Below are 19014 nucleotides of genomic sequence, written 5' to 3'. Positions count from 1 at the left end.
TAATAGTAGTAACATTTAAAATGTTTATATAAGTACCAAAATTATTTTATTAGCATAATACAGTTCACTTACAAAAGCCATTGTATAGATTCATACAACGCAATATGCAGAATCCACTTTATTCAAATACTATGTTACTGGACATTTCCGCCTATAAACAGCTCAAGGAAATATACAACATAAACATATGGCGGCATCTACTTTAGCTGTAAGAGGGTCGGATTGAATACAGTTTACGGAAGAACAATCTGTCCACCAGAGCAGCGAAATATCTCATCTTCGTTCGGAACACACCGGCAGGAAAAGCAGTTGAGCTGTGAACTCTAAACAACAGATACTGATTCTAGATATTTATCTATATACTCTTTAAGTTTACTCTTGCTTATTGCACCCTCCCTCCTGCTCTCAGGAATTTCCTTTCCATTCTGGAACATGATCAATGCAGGCAACCCATACACCTTGTATTCCTCAATCAGTCCAGGGTTTGCATCATGATCGACCTTCACGATTGTCAGTTTGCTCTCATATTCCTAGAGTTGCATAGAATGATCAAGGAAGTAAAGTCAATTCCTAATATTATGAACTAAATACAATTCATTTTCCATTAAGCTTCATCAGGGAGACTGTTTATATAAGTATTTAATTTCTAAATGGTGTTAGTTACACCTCACAAGGCACTTGTATGAGGAAAAGAACAAGTTGCACATATACAATCCCAAGCAGATGCATCTCCAAAGAAGCAGATTTAAGATACATTTATAATGCAGGAAAGAAAAATCTACCTAATGTACAACAAAAAAATTTAATATACAAGGGAGATTTCAAGTATCTATATTATTGTGGCGTTCGGTTTCCATGACTAATAATCATGAGAACAGGATTAAGTTGTGGGATTATTTTAGTTGGAGGGGGAGGCTATGACTAATTATCATGAGACTATCCATCTAGGATTAAGTTGTAGGGTTCAATCTTATGAACCAAACATGATACATATATAATCATGGGATTTAATCTTGGCAACCGAACGCCCCCTATGAGTATGGATTAGTTAAATAGGAATGCTAATGAGTCACTAATTACAGAAGCTATCTTTGTAAGGATGCGACTAAAATTACACACCTCACATCTATAGCCCGTTATGCCACATCTTCACAGCCCTACCAATGCCAACCGGACAAATTATCCATGTTTCACCAAAAAACCTATAGGATGAGTCACGTATGGGGAATAGAAGATGGATATGAACTCTGAGCTGAAGTTATAGAAAACATTTTGCTTTCTGCAATATGTATAGAGGAGCTATATCACTGCCTCGTTGAAGCAGGCAAGATTAATTTTGTCCATAATGTTCACTAGACCTCAATTGTAGAGCACATTATTTCTAAAAGCCCTCAACTCTTAACATGGCTTCATTTTAGTTGGTTACGACTCACGACATTGTGTAAATTATCTATCTCCTTCATCTGGCGTCTGGCTTATCCTAATTTAACAAAATATCAAAGTTTCTTAAGCCAATCAAGAGTCCTTTTTATCAGCCAGATTCTGTTTAACAGGTATGGGTATGTGCATGCCCTAACAGAGGAAGCAAGATGGTTAACATAACACAGCAGCTATGATCAATCTTCAAGGAACTAGAACAATATGAATACCAGCAGCCAGGAACTGATCTTTTAACAGCAATATAAACGGTCAATTCAGCAGGATAATTGCAATAAATGATTCGCACAATCGGGTATGAATATGCATATAAACATTCCAAGTTTAATAGCTTACTTAATTAACAAAATAATGCTTGATTTCATTTCATAGAACAGATAGCTGTTACAGCAAACACCATACTGTAAAATCTGAGGTTGAATTGTGCGAAATCAAGTACTTAGGGAATTTCAGTCAGCAAAAAAACCACAAATGCATAATTTGAGAACTCAATTCAGATGAATTATTCCAGCTCACCTTAGCAAGTGATTGAACCGCTGGAGCAACCAAACGGCAGGGACCACACCACGTAGCGACGAACTCCACAAGGACAGGGCACGTAGACTTCAAAACGACGTCGGCGAATTGACTCTCATCAATCTCTTGCACTGCGCCACCGCCGCCACACTTTATTAAAAGCGGCGACGATTTTCTCTCGTTTCGCAACCGAATCTGGCTGCGGTTGCTGAATGAAGAAGAGCAGGGAGTATAAGAGGAGGAAGCGTTGTAGGCGCTAGTGGCTGCGGCAGTAATTGCACGCACCGGCGGGAGCGGTTTGGAAGTTGGGGCAAATGCGATGGTCATGGTGGAAGGAGGAGGAAGAGAGAAGATTGATGATGTGGCTATCTGAAGCCCTTTGAGTGGCGCTCATTTTCTTATATATATCCATTATTATTAAACTGTTCATTTTCGTTAGCCTCTGCTTCCACTTTATTCATTAAAAATATTTATGATAATAATTTTGTTATATACTCTCAAATTATGTGATGTACAATATCTATATCATCCCACTCAATTGTTTTTTCCATGCATTTATTTTTCATGTACTACGATCCCAATCCAATAAAACCTAACCCTAACCTGACCTGTTAAAGAAATTGTCAATTCGAATACAAACCCAACCTGCTACCTTTAAACCTGAACACGACCCGAACCCGGCACGAACATGTTAACGACACAATAAAATATGGGTTGACATGACACGATAACGACCTGAACCCAATATTACACGATTAAAACCTGATACTCCCTCCGTCCGTGAATATCAGTCTCATTTCTTTTCGGCATAGGTTATAAGAGATGTTAAGAAAAGTGAGTGGAAGAAAGTTAGTGGAATATGAATCTCACTTGCTTATAGTATTAGTTTTAAATGATATGTGAGTGGAATGTGGAGCCTCTTTATCATTTATGGTAATTATTAACTAAGACTCTTATTCGCGGACGAATTGTTGTAAATCAAATAATGTTAATTCTACTCCAAGTTTCTCCTATTTTTGTATGTTTAAATCATCTATCAATTAATCATTGAAGTTTGATTATTATATATTAGTTGATAGATGTACATGTGAAGTGAAGGCATACAATGAGCCAAAGTGGTGGGGTCTGATTCAAATTGTCTGTTCCCTATCAAGACAATGTCCGAATTATTTTATCTGTTATCTTCGTCTTTGAAATAACTTCGAGTGGTAATCTTGTACACCTCAATCAGAACTCGGATAAATAGGTTATGGTCATTTGATGAAGGCTGCACGGAGCAATGTAAACCCGGCGAAAAACGCCCAGATCCAGTAGAAACGCCCGGGTTGGCATCGAAAACGCCCGGGTTGGCACCATTTCGCTTGGGTCGGGTGTTTTTATCAGAAACTACCAGATTTCAGTTTTCAAATTGGTTTCTGGAGCGGTTTTTGGAGGATATTCAGATATTCCATACGAGAAAAGAGGGAGGAAAAGAGAGAAAAAGAGGAGAAAAGAAGGGAAGGAATAAATTCAGGCCAACATTCCGACGATCCGTCTCCAAATCTCAATTTCACTCAACGAGAGCATGCTTCCTATGGTTTTCATTGTGATTTCTACCATGTGTTTAGGCTAAACTCTCAATAGTGCTCCAAGTTGTGACTTGACTTGCATGAATGTATATACACCTTTGAATTCACATCTTAACATCGTTGATGTTTTTATGTTGGAATCTATCACTTTAGAGGCCTATATCGTTATAGATGTTTAATCCTTGTTTATCGTATCTTTAACATAGACTTTGGATGGACTAATCAATTGATGTGTCGTTGAATTTGAATTGTTCAGAGGATAATTTGACAATGGATTTAGGTAAGTTTATATAGTACATGATCTTGTATTCCCGCGCTTCCACATGAATTTAATATCTTTGAAAGTTAGTTCATAGAACAAGTGTTCAACTGACTATGAATCATAGTCACAAACATGTTCAGTGCAATATAAGTATAACGATATAATATAATATGAGTTGACACAACATAATAAAAATCAGATTTACGTGATAACAACTAGAACATGATATTACACAATAAAAACCTAAAATTATGCGATTAAACTTAATTTACATGATAAACATAGTACTCGATTAAAATTCAATATTACAAGATATAAACCTGATCACATGATTTAAGTATGATTTTTTAAATACAAATAATAATAATAATACTACCTACTTAATTTGATCATACATAGCACTAGTATTATTAGGGTAAGGTAATTGGCAGAATTGGGGTAATCAATTTATATTTTAATACTAATATAATGATCATTCGTGTAAGGGTGAAAAGCTTGAACAAAATCACCCTAAAAAACATATTCCTCTCCTGTAAAAAGCCCAAATCCGAAATTCGCTGGATTCATACGTTACATCGCAATCCAAATCCAAACATCATTGAATCTTCCGCCCCCTTTTCCGTTTTTCCGTCACAAATATGTCCTCCAGCGGCGTCACGGTGGCGGAAGGCGGCCCGCAGATGTTCTTCTGCCACCAATGCCAGCGCACCGTCACCATCACCCCCTCCCCCGCCGGCGACATCCTCTGCCCCTCCTGCAACTCCGGCTTCGTCGAAGAATTCCAAAACCCTAACCCTAACCCTACCCCCGCCCCGGACCCCCTCCTCTCCGATCCCCTCTCCCTCTTCCTCTCCCATTTACTCCCTTCCGCAGCAACAACAAACCCTAGCCCTCTCTCCCGCCCGCCTAGGGCCGCCCCTGAGTCCTCCTTCGGCCAGGATGCCTTCGACCCGCTTCTCTACATCATGAACTACCTCGCCAATCACCGTGCCAGCGGCATTGACTATCAGTTCGTCTTCGACGACCATCCGTCGCCTGCTTCCGGATTCCCTCTCGCCACGAACCTCGGCGACTATTTCATGGGCCCTGGATTCGAGCAGTTGATCCAGCAATTGTCCGAGAACGATCCCAATCGATACGGCACGCCTCCGGCCTCTAAGTCTGCTGTCCAAGCGCTTCCGAGCGTTAATGTGGACGAGGGCATGCTGAAATCGGACCTGGCGCAGTGTGCGGTGTGCAAGGATGATTTGGAATTGGGGACTGTTGTCAAGCAGATGCCTTGCAAGCATGTCTATCACGATGATTGCATTCTGCCCTGGCTGGAGTTGCATAATTCGTGCCCTGTGTGTCGCTACGAGCTTCCTACCGATGATGCGGACTATGAGAGCAGGAATGGAGTTCCTCGGGGTGGCAACGGTGGTGATGGGGATGCAGCTGGGGGTTCTGATGGGCAGAGGACTGTGGAGAGGAGGATGACCATATCATTTCCTTGGCTGTTTGGAGGGTCAGATTCAGGTAGTGAAGGTGGCAGCCGGAACAATCAGTGGCGGAGTTAAACGTAAGGATTTTGATCTAAAGTTATTGAATCCAATTCTATGCATAATTCAATGGCTATTTTTTTGCCCCTTGGTTGGGCTTCTTGCTGATGTGCTATAATTTGTGTATGATAGTAGTAGTATTTAAGAATGTGTTTATCCGAAATTCTGAATGACTCTTATTATCATATAAACAGCACTATGGAAATTAGAATAAGACTAGTTGCATATGGATCGTGTGAAAATTAATAGTAAACTCTTTTGAATGCATAAGTTGATTTTAGAAACTTAAATTGAAATAGGAGTAGGGAGACACAACATAACTACATAAGCATAGAACAATTGTTATAACATTGTTACTTGAACGACTTCAACCAAATGAAACTGCATGCTTAGTACCTGCTGGAACTTGTGAATACACGGTGTGTATTCCAGCTATTATAACTATCAAATTGCTCATTGGTAAATGCTTTTTCCGTAGAAACTACTCCTTTATTCTGATCTCTGGTTTAACCACTTATGTCACTTTTTCGCTTCTGAGATTATCCAATCCCATTATTTATCATGCAGTGCACCTGCAATATGAGAACTACTGCAGATTGCCCATATTTGCATGATGTTAGAACATTACCTTGGGAAAATATCTTTCATCTTGTTGCAAGAAGACCTTCCTCAGTGTGGGAAAAAAGCAATAAAGTCTTTATATGAGAGATGTGAGAGTAATTAATACCAAAATTGTCTTACAAGAACCTTGTATGGGTTACTTGTTTCAGATGCCAAGTTTTCCTTAAGATATGTACCAAGCTCATCTTAAATACTACTCCCTCCATTCCACTTTAGGAGTCCCGGTTTACTACTTTTGGGCATCCCACTTTAGGAGTCCAGGTTAGAATATTCCATAGTTGGTAATAGGCCCCACATTCCACTCACCTTTTTCCACTCACATTGTATTATAAAACTAATATATAAAAGTAGGACCCACGTTCCACTATTTTTTTTCACCAACTTTCCTATATATTTCTTAAAACCCGTGCCGAACTCAACCGGGACTCCTAAAGTGGGACGGAGGGAGTACTAGTTAAATATTTTGAGATAGTGCTGCCATGAAAATGTAATGGTGCCTAATGTAACTTTCTGGTTTCCTTTATATATGTTACTTTAATATATCGCTTTCAGGAGCTACTTGGCCATTGTTATTGTGTATGGCTATTATTTCATGCCTTTGTGAAACAGATAAACAGTGATAGTTCAGGGAATTTAATATATCGCTTTCAGGAGCTATGTTAATATATGTTACTTTAATATATTGCTTTCAGGAGCTACTTGGCCATTGTTATTGTGTATGGTTATTATTTCCTGCCTTTGTGAAACAGATAAACAGTGATAGTTCAGGGAATTTTCAACTATAGTTCATGTCAATGTCTTTGTATTAAACTTGGATGTTATGAAATTCTAAAATTCTTGGAGGTATTCAATCTATGAATGCCTTAGGGGCAGAAGCAATGAACTGAAACTGAAAATTGTGTATGGAGCTCCAGGATGAGATGAGTAATAATATTTAGAAATAAAAGATGAGGCATCTCTAGATCCTTAGGGTAGTTCGCAATAGACTTGTATGAGCTTATTCTCATTGTTTGGCACCTAACAGTCTACTAGTTAGGAAGTATGATGTTCTACAGAATTTTCTGATAGTGTGATCGGCTGAGGAATCCTTTATGCATGTCATCCAAGTTTTAGATATCTTAAAACAGAATCCATTTAATGCTCTAGTCTCCTTATTCTTGTCGCCTTGCTATCCCCCACCTTCGGATTTTTGTGCCAGTATGCTGAGCCATTCTTTGGCTGCAAAAAACAGGAAAGAAAAAAAATATTTCCAGGTGGTTAAGTATGACTGAGTGGCATGGGAAGATGGATGAAAACTAAACTGGCCCGAAAGGAAGAATTATTATTGCCTTTTAAGCGACTCAATTATTACCTAAATGAATACTTTGGTACTATCTTATTACTTTTCTTATAGATTTGTAGTCTGTGGTATGTTATGAAAAACCATTAGTTTGAGCTTCTTGCTACATACTGTCATTTTATTGAATCTTCGCCCTGTGCTGCATGCTTCATCAAAAATTATTTTGAAGAATGTCGTAAGATTCATTAAACTGCCGTGTTTACTATATAATATACTAACCGTAGTTTTTCTGTTCCTGTTTGGCAGCTTTTATGATGTGGATGAAGTTGATGATAGCTTATTTTGCGCTTGATGGAGAACAATGTTTGTGCTTGTAACGATGGATAGATAGAGGGATTACTTGCATGATTACATAATAACCATCAGTTTTTTTTTTTTGTTACATATTCTTACTCAAGTAAACTCAGCACGTTTCATGCCATTTTTGTATAGTGAAATCTCTATAATCATGTTAAAGTATCGCTTTTGGTTATATAACTTATATCCATCTGGTAACAAGTTATTTCTCAACCTGAAACAGCAGCATCACTAATAGCATATTAATTTTTTTTCGGTAGCCATGTTTGGTAGGGGTGATAACTCATCTACGGATGGAAATCCATGTTTGGTAAGAGTGAAGTAGATATCGAGTAGCGACTGTTTAAGAGTGAAGATAGTTATGAATCTTACTGAAAGATGGATTAGTGGCTCATATCTATCACAATGCCAAATGTGGCAATTACTAGTACTTGCCTTCATTGAAAACCTTTCAATAACATTCAAGTTGATATGTTCTTTTTTGAAATGTCTTAGAAGAACTTGTGGAACAAATGGTGGAATCAAAGTCTAATTTAGAGAATAAGAATGTCTTGTAGCTTATTATTGTCATGTTTTTATAACTGTTGACATTACAGAACTACGTCACTTTATTACAAAAATGTTATGGGTATTAAATACATCAATATTTGGTAACAGAAATTACGTATTAATATCCTAGATATAAACACAATTTATGAGACCACATTTAATTAGCCTAATAGTTTCTGTACATATACATATCCCAACCATGCAAGGAACTCACATAGCACACAAACTTAAACAAAATTTGCCTTGATAATCAATCATCAATCATGAATAAAAGCCATTGCATTTTTCTCATCCATGCTTCTCTTCTTCTATCATGCCTAGTACAACACAGTCATGCAACCCAATACATCTAGACGAACACGGTCCCCAACACCCAGGGGGGCCAACTATTCGACAAAGAAATCGGTGTTGACTTCACATTATCAATCATGCCAACCATCAACGATTTCATTTACCAAGTCTTTGAAGAAAATAGCCCCGAAGATAGAAGGGATGTCCCTGTTTTAAATGTATACATCTCCGAATTCCCGGGCTACGCATACAAAAACGGTGACAACGTTAACGTCAGTGCCTCAGCACTGTACGACATATACCGCCCTACATCAATTTCAAAGTGGATGTTCACTTCACTACTGTTTCATGAGATGACTCATGTGTTCATAATTTGGAGCCCCGGGTGGCCTCACGGAGGGGACTGCAGACTATGTGATGGTCAAGTCGGGCTACTACGATCCGGACACTTATACTAAACCTGGTGAAGGTCAGAAGTGGGATGCAGGGTATGGAGTGACAGAGAGGTTTTTGGAGTATTGTGACAGTTTGCTGGAAGGTTTCACCGCGAAACTGAACAAGAAGATGAGGTATGTATACAACGACGCGTATTGGGTCGAGTTGCTCGGGAAACCCGTGGAACAGCTCTGGGGAGAGTACAAAGCCAAGTATGGAAACCAACCTCAAGACAACACTATTGATATATTTCATGGTTTGAAGTATTGATGACAATATCTAGTTTGCAAGAGTGCTTCTAATAGAATATTAGTACTATAAAAAACGAAATTAGACACTATTCATTTGAATTAATTGTTAACAACACAATATGCTAGAGTGCAAGAGACACGTTTGATTTATTCATCAAAGTAATTATTTTAGATAAAAACTAAACAGGCACTTTCGTTTGATTTATTCATCAAAGGAATAAGGATTTATTCATGGAACTTTCTTTTCCTGTGTAGTTGGTCCCAATTTGTTGGATCTGTATCAAATTCTTAGCACTTGACGTTTTTTTGTCGTCTTGCGTCTACACTTTCATTATGATAATAATTGTACAGTACATAACATGAATTTATAGAATACATTCGAATTGCGTTCAATAGTAACATTATGCAATATTCAACACAATTCAAATGTTCACTACATGTTTGCGACCACTATTTTGCGAGCACATGTCTGTGCTTGCACGTTTGCGAGCAGATTAGCAAGCATACACGAAAACAATATTCATTTACACCCATTTTTTGCCAGCTGGAATAAAAGTGAGGGATTTTGCGAGCAAAGGGTGCTCGCAACGTGACAGAAATATACATGTGCTCGCAAATTAGTAAACAAATTAGCTAGCAGAGTTGGTGCTCGCAATCTGCTAGCAAAACTTACGTTTGCGAGCACTTTAATACAGGTTTGCTAGCACTATTGTGCTCACAGATGGGCGCTTTTTTGTAGTGGTTCCAAATGACAAAAGGAGTCCAAATTGTGATTTTTTTTGAAAAAAATTGATAAATTAAATTTAATAAATCCGATCACTAGTCCTACTCATGTCCGTGAAAAAATGTCTCATTTTGCCATTTCAGGATGTCCGTAATTTTAAGCTCCAATTTCTTTTTTCCATTTTAAATAAGTAGACCCCGTCATTCAACTAAATTATTACACTCACATTCTATTATAAAACTAATATGTAACATTCCACTAACTCGTTTCCCATTTTTTTTAAAAATCAAACAATTTATTATTACCCACGTCGAATCAAAATGAGACTATAAATGACAAACAAATGAAGTATAATTTAAATGAAAAATATTACTTCATGTGTTCCAAGATCATATTTATTGGGATATCCTAACAAAAATGAGTCATTTTTATTTTTTCAACATCATTCTTACTTTATCCATTTGTTAATATTCGTACCCAAAAACAAACATTTCTTATTATCTTAGAACCGATGGAGCAGTATTTCTCATGGTGTAGCTGTAAGTTGTAACATTTCCAAAAGCAAAAGACCGACCACATTCAATGTATCAGAGTATCAAATGCCAAAAGTTCATTCTTCCAATTATACCCCTCAAAATTTGCATGTCTTTAATTAATTGTGAGGGACTTTCTTTGCAATTACAAACTTTGCATTATTAGGCTGCATTCTTATGTCCTTGATAACATAGATTTGCAACACAACATAATAAAAGCAAAGGGATACTACATAGATACTACTAATAAATATGATGCCAGGATAGAGAAATTTGTAGTAATTAATATCCAAGGACTCAGACTTTCAAGACTTTCAAGATTTTCAATGATCAACGAATCATGGAACTTTAAGGTAAAAACTAAAACATAAATACAACTTTATTATAGTTCAAAACATAAATAGATCCACTATTAACTCCATATTATACATGCAGTCGGATGGAATAATATACATGTTTTAGGAAAAAACAATTTAGGTTGTTACTTGTTAGGAATTTAAACTATGTTTACTTATCCCTAACATGCTATATTCTGTGATCTGTCATGCTTATAGAATCGGAACTCAGAAGGGACATGCTCGTGAAAAAAAATACTCTAACACCACCAATGATCATGTCTAGGATATTGCAATGTTAGAGTTCATAGAGCAAACAAAACAAAGAAATAATGTACAAGATCCTAAACATGCCTGCTAAGTTTGGAGATTTATTCTTTTGAAGATTAAAAACGATGACCCACACCTTCTCCACGAATCGATTCCTTCTGTTACATCTTTGGGAAATTCTAACGTAATTTTTTTAAAAAATACGATTTTTGTGTAGACTAGACTTATAAAGTGTAAATGTGTATGTGCAGCTAAACTAGATTGAAAATTAAGGAGGGAGTGGAGAAATGCTTTAGAATATAATAAGTGCAGATTTTTGTCTTCTTAAAAAACAAGAAATTTTCCAATGCACAGACACACTTATTTATAGGCGAAATAAGATCCTTCTCTTGTTGAATTTGAAGAGCATTTATCACAAAATCGATAATGATCAGATAAGAATAGAGTTACATAACATTATAATTGAAGGTGGTTGCGATAAAACAAGCAGAGGTTCCTTAAATTCTTTTGTGGTTTTGGCTGATTACATTTTTCACCTTTGAACACAATGTGTATACAGTGTATTCATTATAGACTATGTTACCTTAAAAATGTTGACAGATTAAACAACTATTGTTATGGACTTGTGGCTATATCACAAGTATAATAAGGACACGCCCCACCTTACACAAATAGTAAGCCACTACTCAACATATCATAGCAACACAAACTTCATCGGAGAAAGGAGTCTTGCATTTTTAATTATTAAGGAATAAGGATTTAATTCGAAGAGCATAAGTAGCCAGTTTGAAACTATTTGTAATTTGTCCCACATCGGAAACTTAAAAATGGATTAAGCTGATGCATTCCAATAAAACAAAAATCTGAAGCACGGATTAAGCATACCTTTCTCGGCCTTTTGGCTAAGATCAAGTGTAGTATCTGTTCTTATCAGTTTAATATCTGATATGTGAGTCATCGACTCACATGATATTAAATTTATTTTTTGAAGGGGAGAGTCTGTCACGGCAGCTTGCTGCTGGAGCTCTCGAGCGTCGCCTTGGTGTTGCACTACTTCCATGGCCTGGCGCACCCCACCCAAGTCTCAGTTTAAATTTTGTGTATTCAATTTCTTCAATTTCATGCAATTAATTGTGTATAGTAGCTTGGAGTAAGATGCTGAAACTAAACACCAACAAGATATCATAAATTAACTCCTAAACAACCTATTCGAATGGTATGAAAGCAACAAAACAAGTATTTCACCTCATGGTGTTAACGTTCAAGGCTGCCTTATAAAAATTTCTTAAATTGCCCCATTGCCAGTGATTTTAAACGAGGATTTGAGTTTCGGGTATGGTCATGGAATACGAACTTACCTATGATTTTTGGATGGAGAGCAAGAATTTTGTGTCAAGCAGCTGGATCAGGCACAAGAAGTGCTGCAGATACATCTTCATTGAAATCATATGACTGGACACCCTCGCATCATAAGTATTACAAATTAATACAAAGAAAAATGCATCTTGGGCGTATTAGCAGCAACTGTCATATGATTGGACACCCTCGAAGTCCGAGTACTTAGATATTACAAATTTCTCTGCCCTCGCATCATAAGTATATTTATTATGTACTGTTCCTTTGCCTATATTAACTTGTGTTGCAAATCAATGTTATCAAGGACATAAAAATGCAGTGTAGTAATGCATGAATTGGAATCCCACATTGTAGAAATAGCAATGAGATGGTGAAGTGTTCCAAATAAAAGGAAATGAAGGGACACTATAATACATACTTACCTGGATGGGGTCAATGGGCGATCCATAAGGCCTATGGCCTAGGTTGGTGACCTCCATTGCACTTTGGAGGGGTGCCCGCCTAAGGTCGACCCACGTGGTCGAGCCTACATCATAATTTGTGATATGGGGTGCCTGCGTTCGCGCGGCCCCTGCCTTATTCAAGTAAAACTTAGATACCCCTGCATTACTAATCATTTGTGGTAGAGTTGAGTTCATGTTTATAAATCAGTCATGCACTATCATGTTTAACATAGACTCCAATTTAAAATATGAACAAATATGCTATTACTAATTTACTTCCGGCAATCAATTTAAAATTCTTTGCTATCTTATTCAAACACAAATCTAAAGAAAAGCATAGTCATATCAATCAACTTGAGTAATGTGAACACAAAAAACGATTAGCCTTGCAACCGAAGTCCATTTTAAGCCCAATTGGTATAATTCACGGGGGAGTGGTAATTACTTTTAGATTTCTAGATTTATGCATTGCACATTAGTCATGCTAATCTTATCTCATCTCTCTGTAACATTCCAATTTTTATGATTGAGTTGTGGTAGAGGTTTTTAAACTATTTAATCCATCAATTGCAACATTTAAGAAAATGATTGGTTTTTGGTCATTGAATTTACTATTTACAAGATCAGAACTATGGCTTTTCTTATTCAGGTGTTCATCATCATCAACATTGCAGCGTATCTAACTTTTTTAAAATGACTGTATTTATGAAAAACAGATTAGTTCTTTGAGTGGGTTGGCTGTTGAAATAAATTGTCCCACATCGTTGGATTTAAGCTACAAGTGAAAAGACAGTTGGAAATAAAACAAGAAGTTGAGGTGGTGTAAAAGCATACCTTTCTTGGCCTTTTGGCTAAGATCAAGTGTAGAATCTGTTCTTTCTCACACGATATTAAATTTATTTTTTGCGGAGGAGAATCTGTAACTGCAGCTTGCTGCTGGGTCTCTTGAGCGTTGCCTTGGTGTTGCACTACTGCCTTGGCCCTGTGCACCCCCCACCAATTCTTAGTTTAAATTTTGTGTTTTCATGGTTCTTTAATTTCAAGCAATTGTATTATTTGTGTAGTTAGTCTCGACTTTGATTTTTGTTGTCGTTAATTAATCAGATGTATCATTAATTTGATCTTTGCTGAACTTAGAGTTCTTTTGAACGAGCTTTATAAGTGACATTATTACAGTGCAAAAAAGAAAAGAAAATGCACTCTCGGAGTTTGCATCTGCCAAGTTTACAAAAAAAAAAAGAGTATACGTACAATTGTCAAAGAAGAAAAAATGGAACATGTATGGATTTTTAAATGTAAGAAAGAATCAAGTGATGAAAAGTGTATTTAAGAAGGTTTGCAGGTGGTGAGCACACAATCTTCCATAAATCCAGTGAGCTGAGAAGAATATAGTTCAGGTTGATTCCGGAAATGATCAACATGGGGCGTCGAGATGAAGTTGCACGCTCTAACCTCGCGCCCATTCCTCCGTTGATTCTCAATAAACGACTCCACAGACCCTGCCGGGATCACCTTGTCAGCCGAGCTGTAGATGTATAGCTGCGGACACCTTGGTTGTTCCGACGTTAGCAGGCTCATCACATCCGAAAGCCTCCTGCATTTTCACAAAAGCATAAGATCACCTGAACGTCTCAGTAAAACGAATAAGTAAACGGATGAGATGAAAATGAAAACAATTACCAATACCTGTTTATGGAAGGATGATTTAGAACTACTCCAAAGACCTTCTCAAGAAGGAGAAGCAGAGCTGCCTCAGTCATGCCTGGTTTGACCTCGAACGAGGTTCTGGTTCCGATTGTTACCTCTGTCTTCGGTTCAATAACGGAACCCTTTGCTGCAACACTATTCTTCTTCAAGAAAGCAGCAGAAAAGCCAGAAGCAAAAACCTATAAATACAATTCAAATATGTTAACAAGGAAAGAGATATCAATGGAGGAATATAATATGTCCCAAAAATGGTAACTATATCTACCTGTGGATCGGGGACTGCCACGGGAGCTGAATCCACAACGCAACCTCTGATCCTCCCAGCCAGATCAACATCCTTACTCTGAAACTTCTCCAAAATGACTCCATATCTACAAGAAGAGGGCAATATACATCAATCAACACACTTGTTTCACACAAAATCAATGGATATCGAATCGTACAACCACATCACTACTACTTACGTGAGCCATCCCGTGTTACTAAACGTGTGAAACACCAAATTCTTGCCAGGCTCCTCATCCAACCATTCGGCAAGATGGTTCACCAGCAACTCCACATCCTGCTCCACCTTCCCCCCTGCTTGGTACCTAATCAGCTCCGACATGGGAAACGTAAACGTGATAGCATGAAACCCTCGCGAAGTATACCAATCAGCATATCTCTTGAGGTGCCTCTGCTTAGCACCTAACCATCCCAGCAGCACCACTACTGTCCTAGACTTTGCAGGCGAAGAATCCGACTCTCCAGATACATCAATTGCACTAGGATCAGGCAAATGCCATCGATATAAAACGTCCGATGGCAATGCTGGGGCGCTATATGTATAGGCAGCCGGCTTGGCAGAGTTTGCCAAGTCGGCTGACTGGTATAAGTTGAGTAAGGCTGGGGACGATGCCACCAAAGAATAATTAGCAGTAACATTACTAGAGGGGATTGGTAGGTGTACATTAGGCACGGGGACTCGAATTCCGGCTAGAAACGACAGTTGGGATAGCTTAGAAATAGGAATTTTCGACACCCACAATGAAGTTGGATCATCTAAGGAAGAGCATGAAGGGTTCGACTGTTCCAAGGAAGAAGAAGCGTCTGACGATTTAGACGGCCGTAATTTGTCATAGCAATCGGTTGAAACAGAGGCAATTGCAAAAGCAGACGCCGCAAAAACCGGTCTTTGTAAGATTCCGTACAAGGAACCCATCATTTTGTTACAAATACTTGACAGATTTAGAAAAGGGGGAAAAAGAAGAATCTTGAAGGTCTATAACCCTAAAGAAACAAACAATTGAGGGTTAACGAAATGTGTTTGAATCAAATTAAACAGCCCCACCTCCAATAAAACAGGGGACAACAAAATCGACAGCAAAATGGGGTTCCAAATGCAGCAGGAAACAGCGAATTAATGGCGAAATCTGAAAAGGGTCGGATTCATTACCTGAATTTTGTTGGAAGGTTTAATAAAATGGAAGAAATTTAGGAAATGGGCTGTCAATTTGAATGACAGCCCAAGGCACGCAGTCGAGAGTTGAATGCGCAGTCAAAGTTTATAATGTTCTTCAACGCGTTCTGAAGAGAGTGACAATAAACTTAAACCAATTCGCACGTTTGTAAACGAAAAGGAGTAGTAAAATTTTAATGTTTTTAAAATACTTTGTAAGATGTGTGGTCAGCTACACGCCACGTCGAGATGACGTGGAATACGATTAGTAATAATTGTGGGTCTGCACCTCTACACGCCAAAGTTTACATTAAAATTTGTTTAATAAAATTACTAACTTATAACACAGTATTCAAACACGATTGTTATAATATTAAATTATTAATTGTGGCTCTGCACCTATACATATATTTGTTACACGTATTGCGCGTGGTTTTGCAGCTAATTACTTTGATATAATTAGATTTGGAAAGAAAGACGGTGGAAAGTACATTCTTAGCAATGGAAAAGAAAACTCTAGAAATCGAATTTGAAGGTATTTTAAACGAATATAATGTGGATATTCGCAGTCAGAAGGAATATTCTAGTACTAACTTTCATAAAATGTGTATTTCTTTTTCTTTTATAAATTGTGATTTCTTTTTCATCATTCTGTATCAGTATAAAATGTGTATTTTTTTTTTATTTTAATTATTAGTACTATATTTTCTCTGCCAATGTGATATCAATATAAGAAGTTACGCTTTTGATAGCTATGATAACTATAGATTATTCATTTGGTAGCGTTATTTATTTATGAAGCCTATAACTAAGGACAGGTCCGATATAATAACTTTCATATTATAGATGACTTATGTGGTCTTTATGGTCTGATTATTTATTCATTATTTTTGAAACCTGACAAATTCTATTGTTCATACATAAATACCTTCATATTAACGTATTTTTTTACGCAAATATCTTTTGTTTTTATTTCTATACATTCGTTCCACCATTCACAAAAAACTAATCTCAACTCCACGACGAAGAATGTGCAGATTGACAAAAAAAAGTATATGAATCTGCAACGAAACAATCGCAATTCTCAATTCCGTCATCCTACGCCAGTGATTTTGATGATTTTTTTTTCCTACTGATCAATTCCGTCATAAATCACACTGCACTTTGGCACAATTCTGCTTTATGAATTAGAGTTTGTACTCAATTGAGAGAGTGGAGTAATAGAGATGGAGGCTGGAGTAACAGAGATGGAGGCTAGAATACGTCTTTTTCTCTAATTTTAAAAGTAACCCTAATTATCATGAAAGTTAATTAAAAAAGGATAATATTGTCGTTACCTATTTTAATCTATTATTTGAAAATCCTATCAAACAACTTAAAAAAATGAATATTTCCTATTGTCTAAAACATGTAGAACAAACTACTAATCACATTAATTAAGATACTTTATATTATTATAATTTAACTTAGGATAATTTTATAAACGCACCAAACTATGCCTAAATGTGAGATTAATATAAGAAGTAGAAAGTTTTAGATTCTTCATCCTAGTGTATCTTTAAACTAATGTTTTTTTAGAAATAAGGTAATTTTATAAATTTAAGATGTTTCTTCATATACAACAGATAAAATATTTTTTGGAATAAAGTTTACCCATATAAAGTTTGGACTTCTAGACAATAAGTGGGCAATACGATTACAAGTTCTAGGGATGAATTGAAAATCGATGACGTCAACCCTTCTCACAATAGCCAAGATGTCATCTTTCATAACCTCACTGTAAGGATCAAGATTCACATCACCATGTACCCTAATCAAATTCTGGTTATCACATTGCGCATATACATTAGAGATATTATGCAAAAGGGTCATATTCAAACCATACCGGATTGCGATAACTTCCATCAATATTGTTGACCCAGCCACTCTAAGATCAGTCTTAAGACAACCACCCCCTTTTCATCTCTAAAGATCACACCAAATCCAACTCGACCATTTTGGAAAACATTTATATCACTATTCATCATAAGAGTGCCCGATGGAGGAGGTTCCCACTTGTGCAAACTGCAATGTTCAATTTTATTTCCAGCATTCATTTCAAAAATGTCAGAGATTTCCATCCAATTTTTGTGCGCCAAATATTCCATGCAGTACAAACAAAAAGAGTGCAAAAACTTCATGGGGTAATTTTTCCAAAAGAGACCAAACCACTTGCTTAAAAGAAGAGCTATTAAGGAGTTGAGAGTCCAAGTGAAGAGGGTCATACCTCCAAATATTAACCATTTCAGTATAGTTTAGATGATCACTTGACTCACAACTAAAGCCACAAATCTCACAAATAGATCCCGCATCAATGCATCGTGTCAAATTCTTGGTGTAACTTTAGAATGACACAATCTTTTCCAGCCATTTTCCAGTCTACTTGAGGAGGCTTTATATTCTTGACTTTTCCCAAGAAATGTACTCGCAAGGTGATACGTTGTCCTGACCGAATATATTCCTTTCTTATCATATCTGCATATTCGTTTATCATCTAGTATGCAAGTGGTAAGTGGTATAGCACAAATACGATCCGCTTCATCCTTATTAAAAAGTTTGTATACTGTGTCTTATTTCCATATCAAATTTTATTGGTCAATCAAGTCAGACGAAGGAGTTTTCTTTTCCTTAGAAGGTTTTTGGTGCTGAGAGATGCAAGCCATTTATCCATTTCTCACCAATAATTGAAACTTTTTTACCATTACCAATTCTCCATCTTGCGAGATGCAATAAGGCTTCTCCACAAATATCTTGGTTAATATCCACATTATACTATAGTCATCACTGTTTGTTCTCTCTTCAATAAATATAAAAATTATAATTTGATATCCAAATTAATTAAAAAAAATTAAAAGAAACGTAGAAAACTAAACTACAAGCTCGGCCATTTTCTTCAAAATACAGTACGTAAAAAAGAAAATTTTAATATGACGTAGAAGTCGAGCATATACAAAATACTGAAAAAACACACAAAAAATGAAAATAATACTGTAATTTACAAAATTTGATTGATTTAGTTGAAAAGTTTAATAGTTTCTCATTCGTCGTTGGCCCTATAAGTAAAT

General features: G+C 36.8%; 3 protein-coding genes, 2 non-coding genes and 1 pseudogene across 5 annotated transcripts; 4 read left to right on the top strand and 2 right to left on the bottom strand.

Annotated features, from left to right (window-relative positions):
• Window positions 1-23: 23 nt before the first annotated feature.
• Window positions 24-2337, bottom strand: THX (thioredoxin X). Its single transcript, XM_048125556.2, has 2 exons — window positions 1954-2337; window positions 24-530 (listed from the first exon to the last, which is right to left on the bottom strand). Exons 1-2 carry the CDS (start codon window positions 2278-2280, stop codon window positions 324-326), a joined length of 534 nt encoding a protein of 177 aa, XP_047981513.1. The 5' UTR covers window positions 2281-2337; the 3' UTR covers window positions 24-323.
• Window positions 2338-4279: 1942 nt separating this feature from the next.
• Window positions 4280-7737, top strand: LOC125224580 (E3 ubiquitin-protein ligase RING1-like). The gene is made up of 2 exons (XM_048127997.2): window positions 4280-5341; window positions 7528-7737. The coding sequence occupies exon 1, from the start codon at window positions 4422-4424 to the stop codon at window positions 5337-5339; it is 918 nt and encodes a 305-aa protein (XP_047983954.1). The 5' UTR covers window positions 4280-4421; the 3' UTR covers window positions 5340-5341; window positions 7528-7737.
• A 4110-nt stretch (window positions 7738-11847) lies between these two features.
• LOC125185829 (U2 spliceosomal RNA) lies at window positions 11848-12043 on the top strand. The gene has a single exon (XR_007170318.1). It is a non-coding gene; the product is annotated as a U2 spliceosomal RNA (small nuclear RNA).
• A 693-nt stretch (window positions 12044-12736) lies between these two features.
• On the top strand, window positions 12737-12897 carry LOC125185708 (U1 spliceosomal RNA). The gene has a single exon (XR_007170215.1). It is a non-coding gene; the product is annotated as a U1 spliceosomal RNA (small nuclear RNA).
• A 698-nt stretch (window positions 12898-13595) lies between these two features.
• LOC125185851 (U2 spliceosomal RNA) lies at window positions 13596-13760 on the top strand (annotated as a pseudogene).
• Window positions 13761-13904: 144 nt separating this feature from the next.
• LOC125217588 (uncharacterized) lies at window positions 13905-16039 on the bottom strand. The gene is made up of 4 exons (XM_048119107.2): window positions 14937-16039; window positions 14738-14843; window positions 14452-14651; window positions 13905-14359 (listed from the first exon to the last, which is right to left on the bottom strand). The coding sequence occupies exons 1-4, from the start codon at window positions 15674-15676 to the stop codon at window positions 14092-14094; spliced, it is 1314 nt and encodes a 437-aa protein (XP_047975064.1). The 5' UTR covers window positions 15677-16039; the 3' UTR covers window positions 13905-14091.
• Between the last annotated feature and the right edge of the window lie 2975 nt (window positions 16040-19014).

Source organism: Salvia hispanica, chromosome 1 (assembly GCF_029641045.1).
Source record: "Salvia hispanica isolate PSC_SH4W2 chromosome 1, Shi_PSC_v1, whole genome shotgun sequence".
Taxonomy (NCBI): domain Eukaryota; kingdom Viridiplantae; phylum Streptophyta; class Magnoliopsida; order Lamiales; family Lamiaceae; genus Salvia; species Salvia hispanica.
This window is presented reverse-complemented; position numbering and strand designations above follow the sequence as displayed.

Excerpts from the sequence above, each read along its gene's own strand:
- LOC125224580 (XM_048127997.2), top strand. The coding sequence starts at position 4,422 with ATGTCCTCCAGCGGCGTCACGGTGGCGGAAGGCGGCCCGCAGATGTTC.
- THX (XM_048125556.2), bottom strand. The coding sequence starts at position 2,280 with ATGACCATCGCATTTGCCCCAACTTCCAAACCGCTCCCGCCGGTGCGT. Across the intron at positions 531-1,953 it reads CGGTTCAATCACTTGCTAAG|GAATATGAGAGCAAACTGAC; the intron begins GTGAGCTGGAAT and ends ATGCAACTCTAG.
- LOC125217588 (XM_048119107.2), bottom strand. The coding sequence starts at position 15,676 with ATGATGGGTTCCTTGTACGGAATCTTACAAAGACCGGTTTTTGCGGCG. Across the intron at positions 14,652-14,737 it reads TGGCAGTCCCCGATCCACAG|GTTTTTGCTTCTGGCTTTTC; the intron begins GTAGATATAGTT and ends TTGTATTTATAG. Across the intron at positions 14,360-14,451 it reads AATCATCCTTCCATAAACAG|GAGGCTTTCGGATGTGATGA; the intron begins GTATTGGTAATT and ends GTGAAAATGCAG.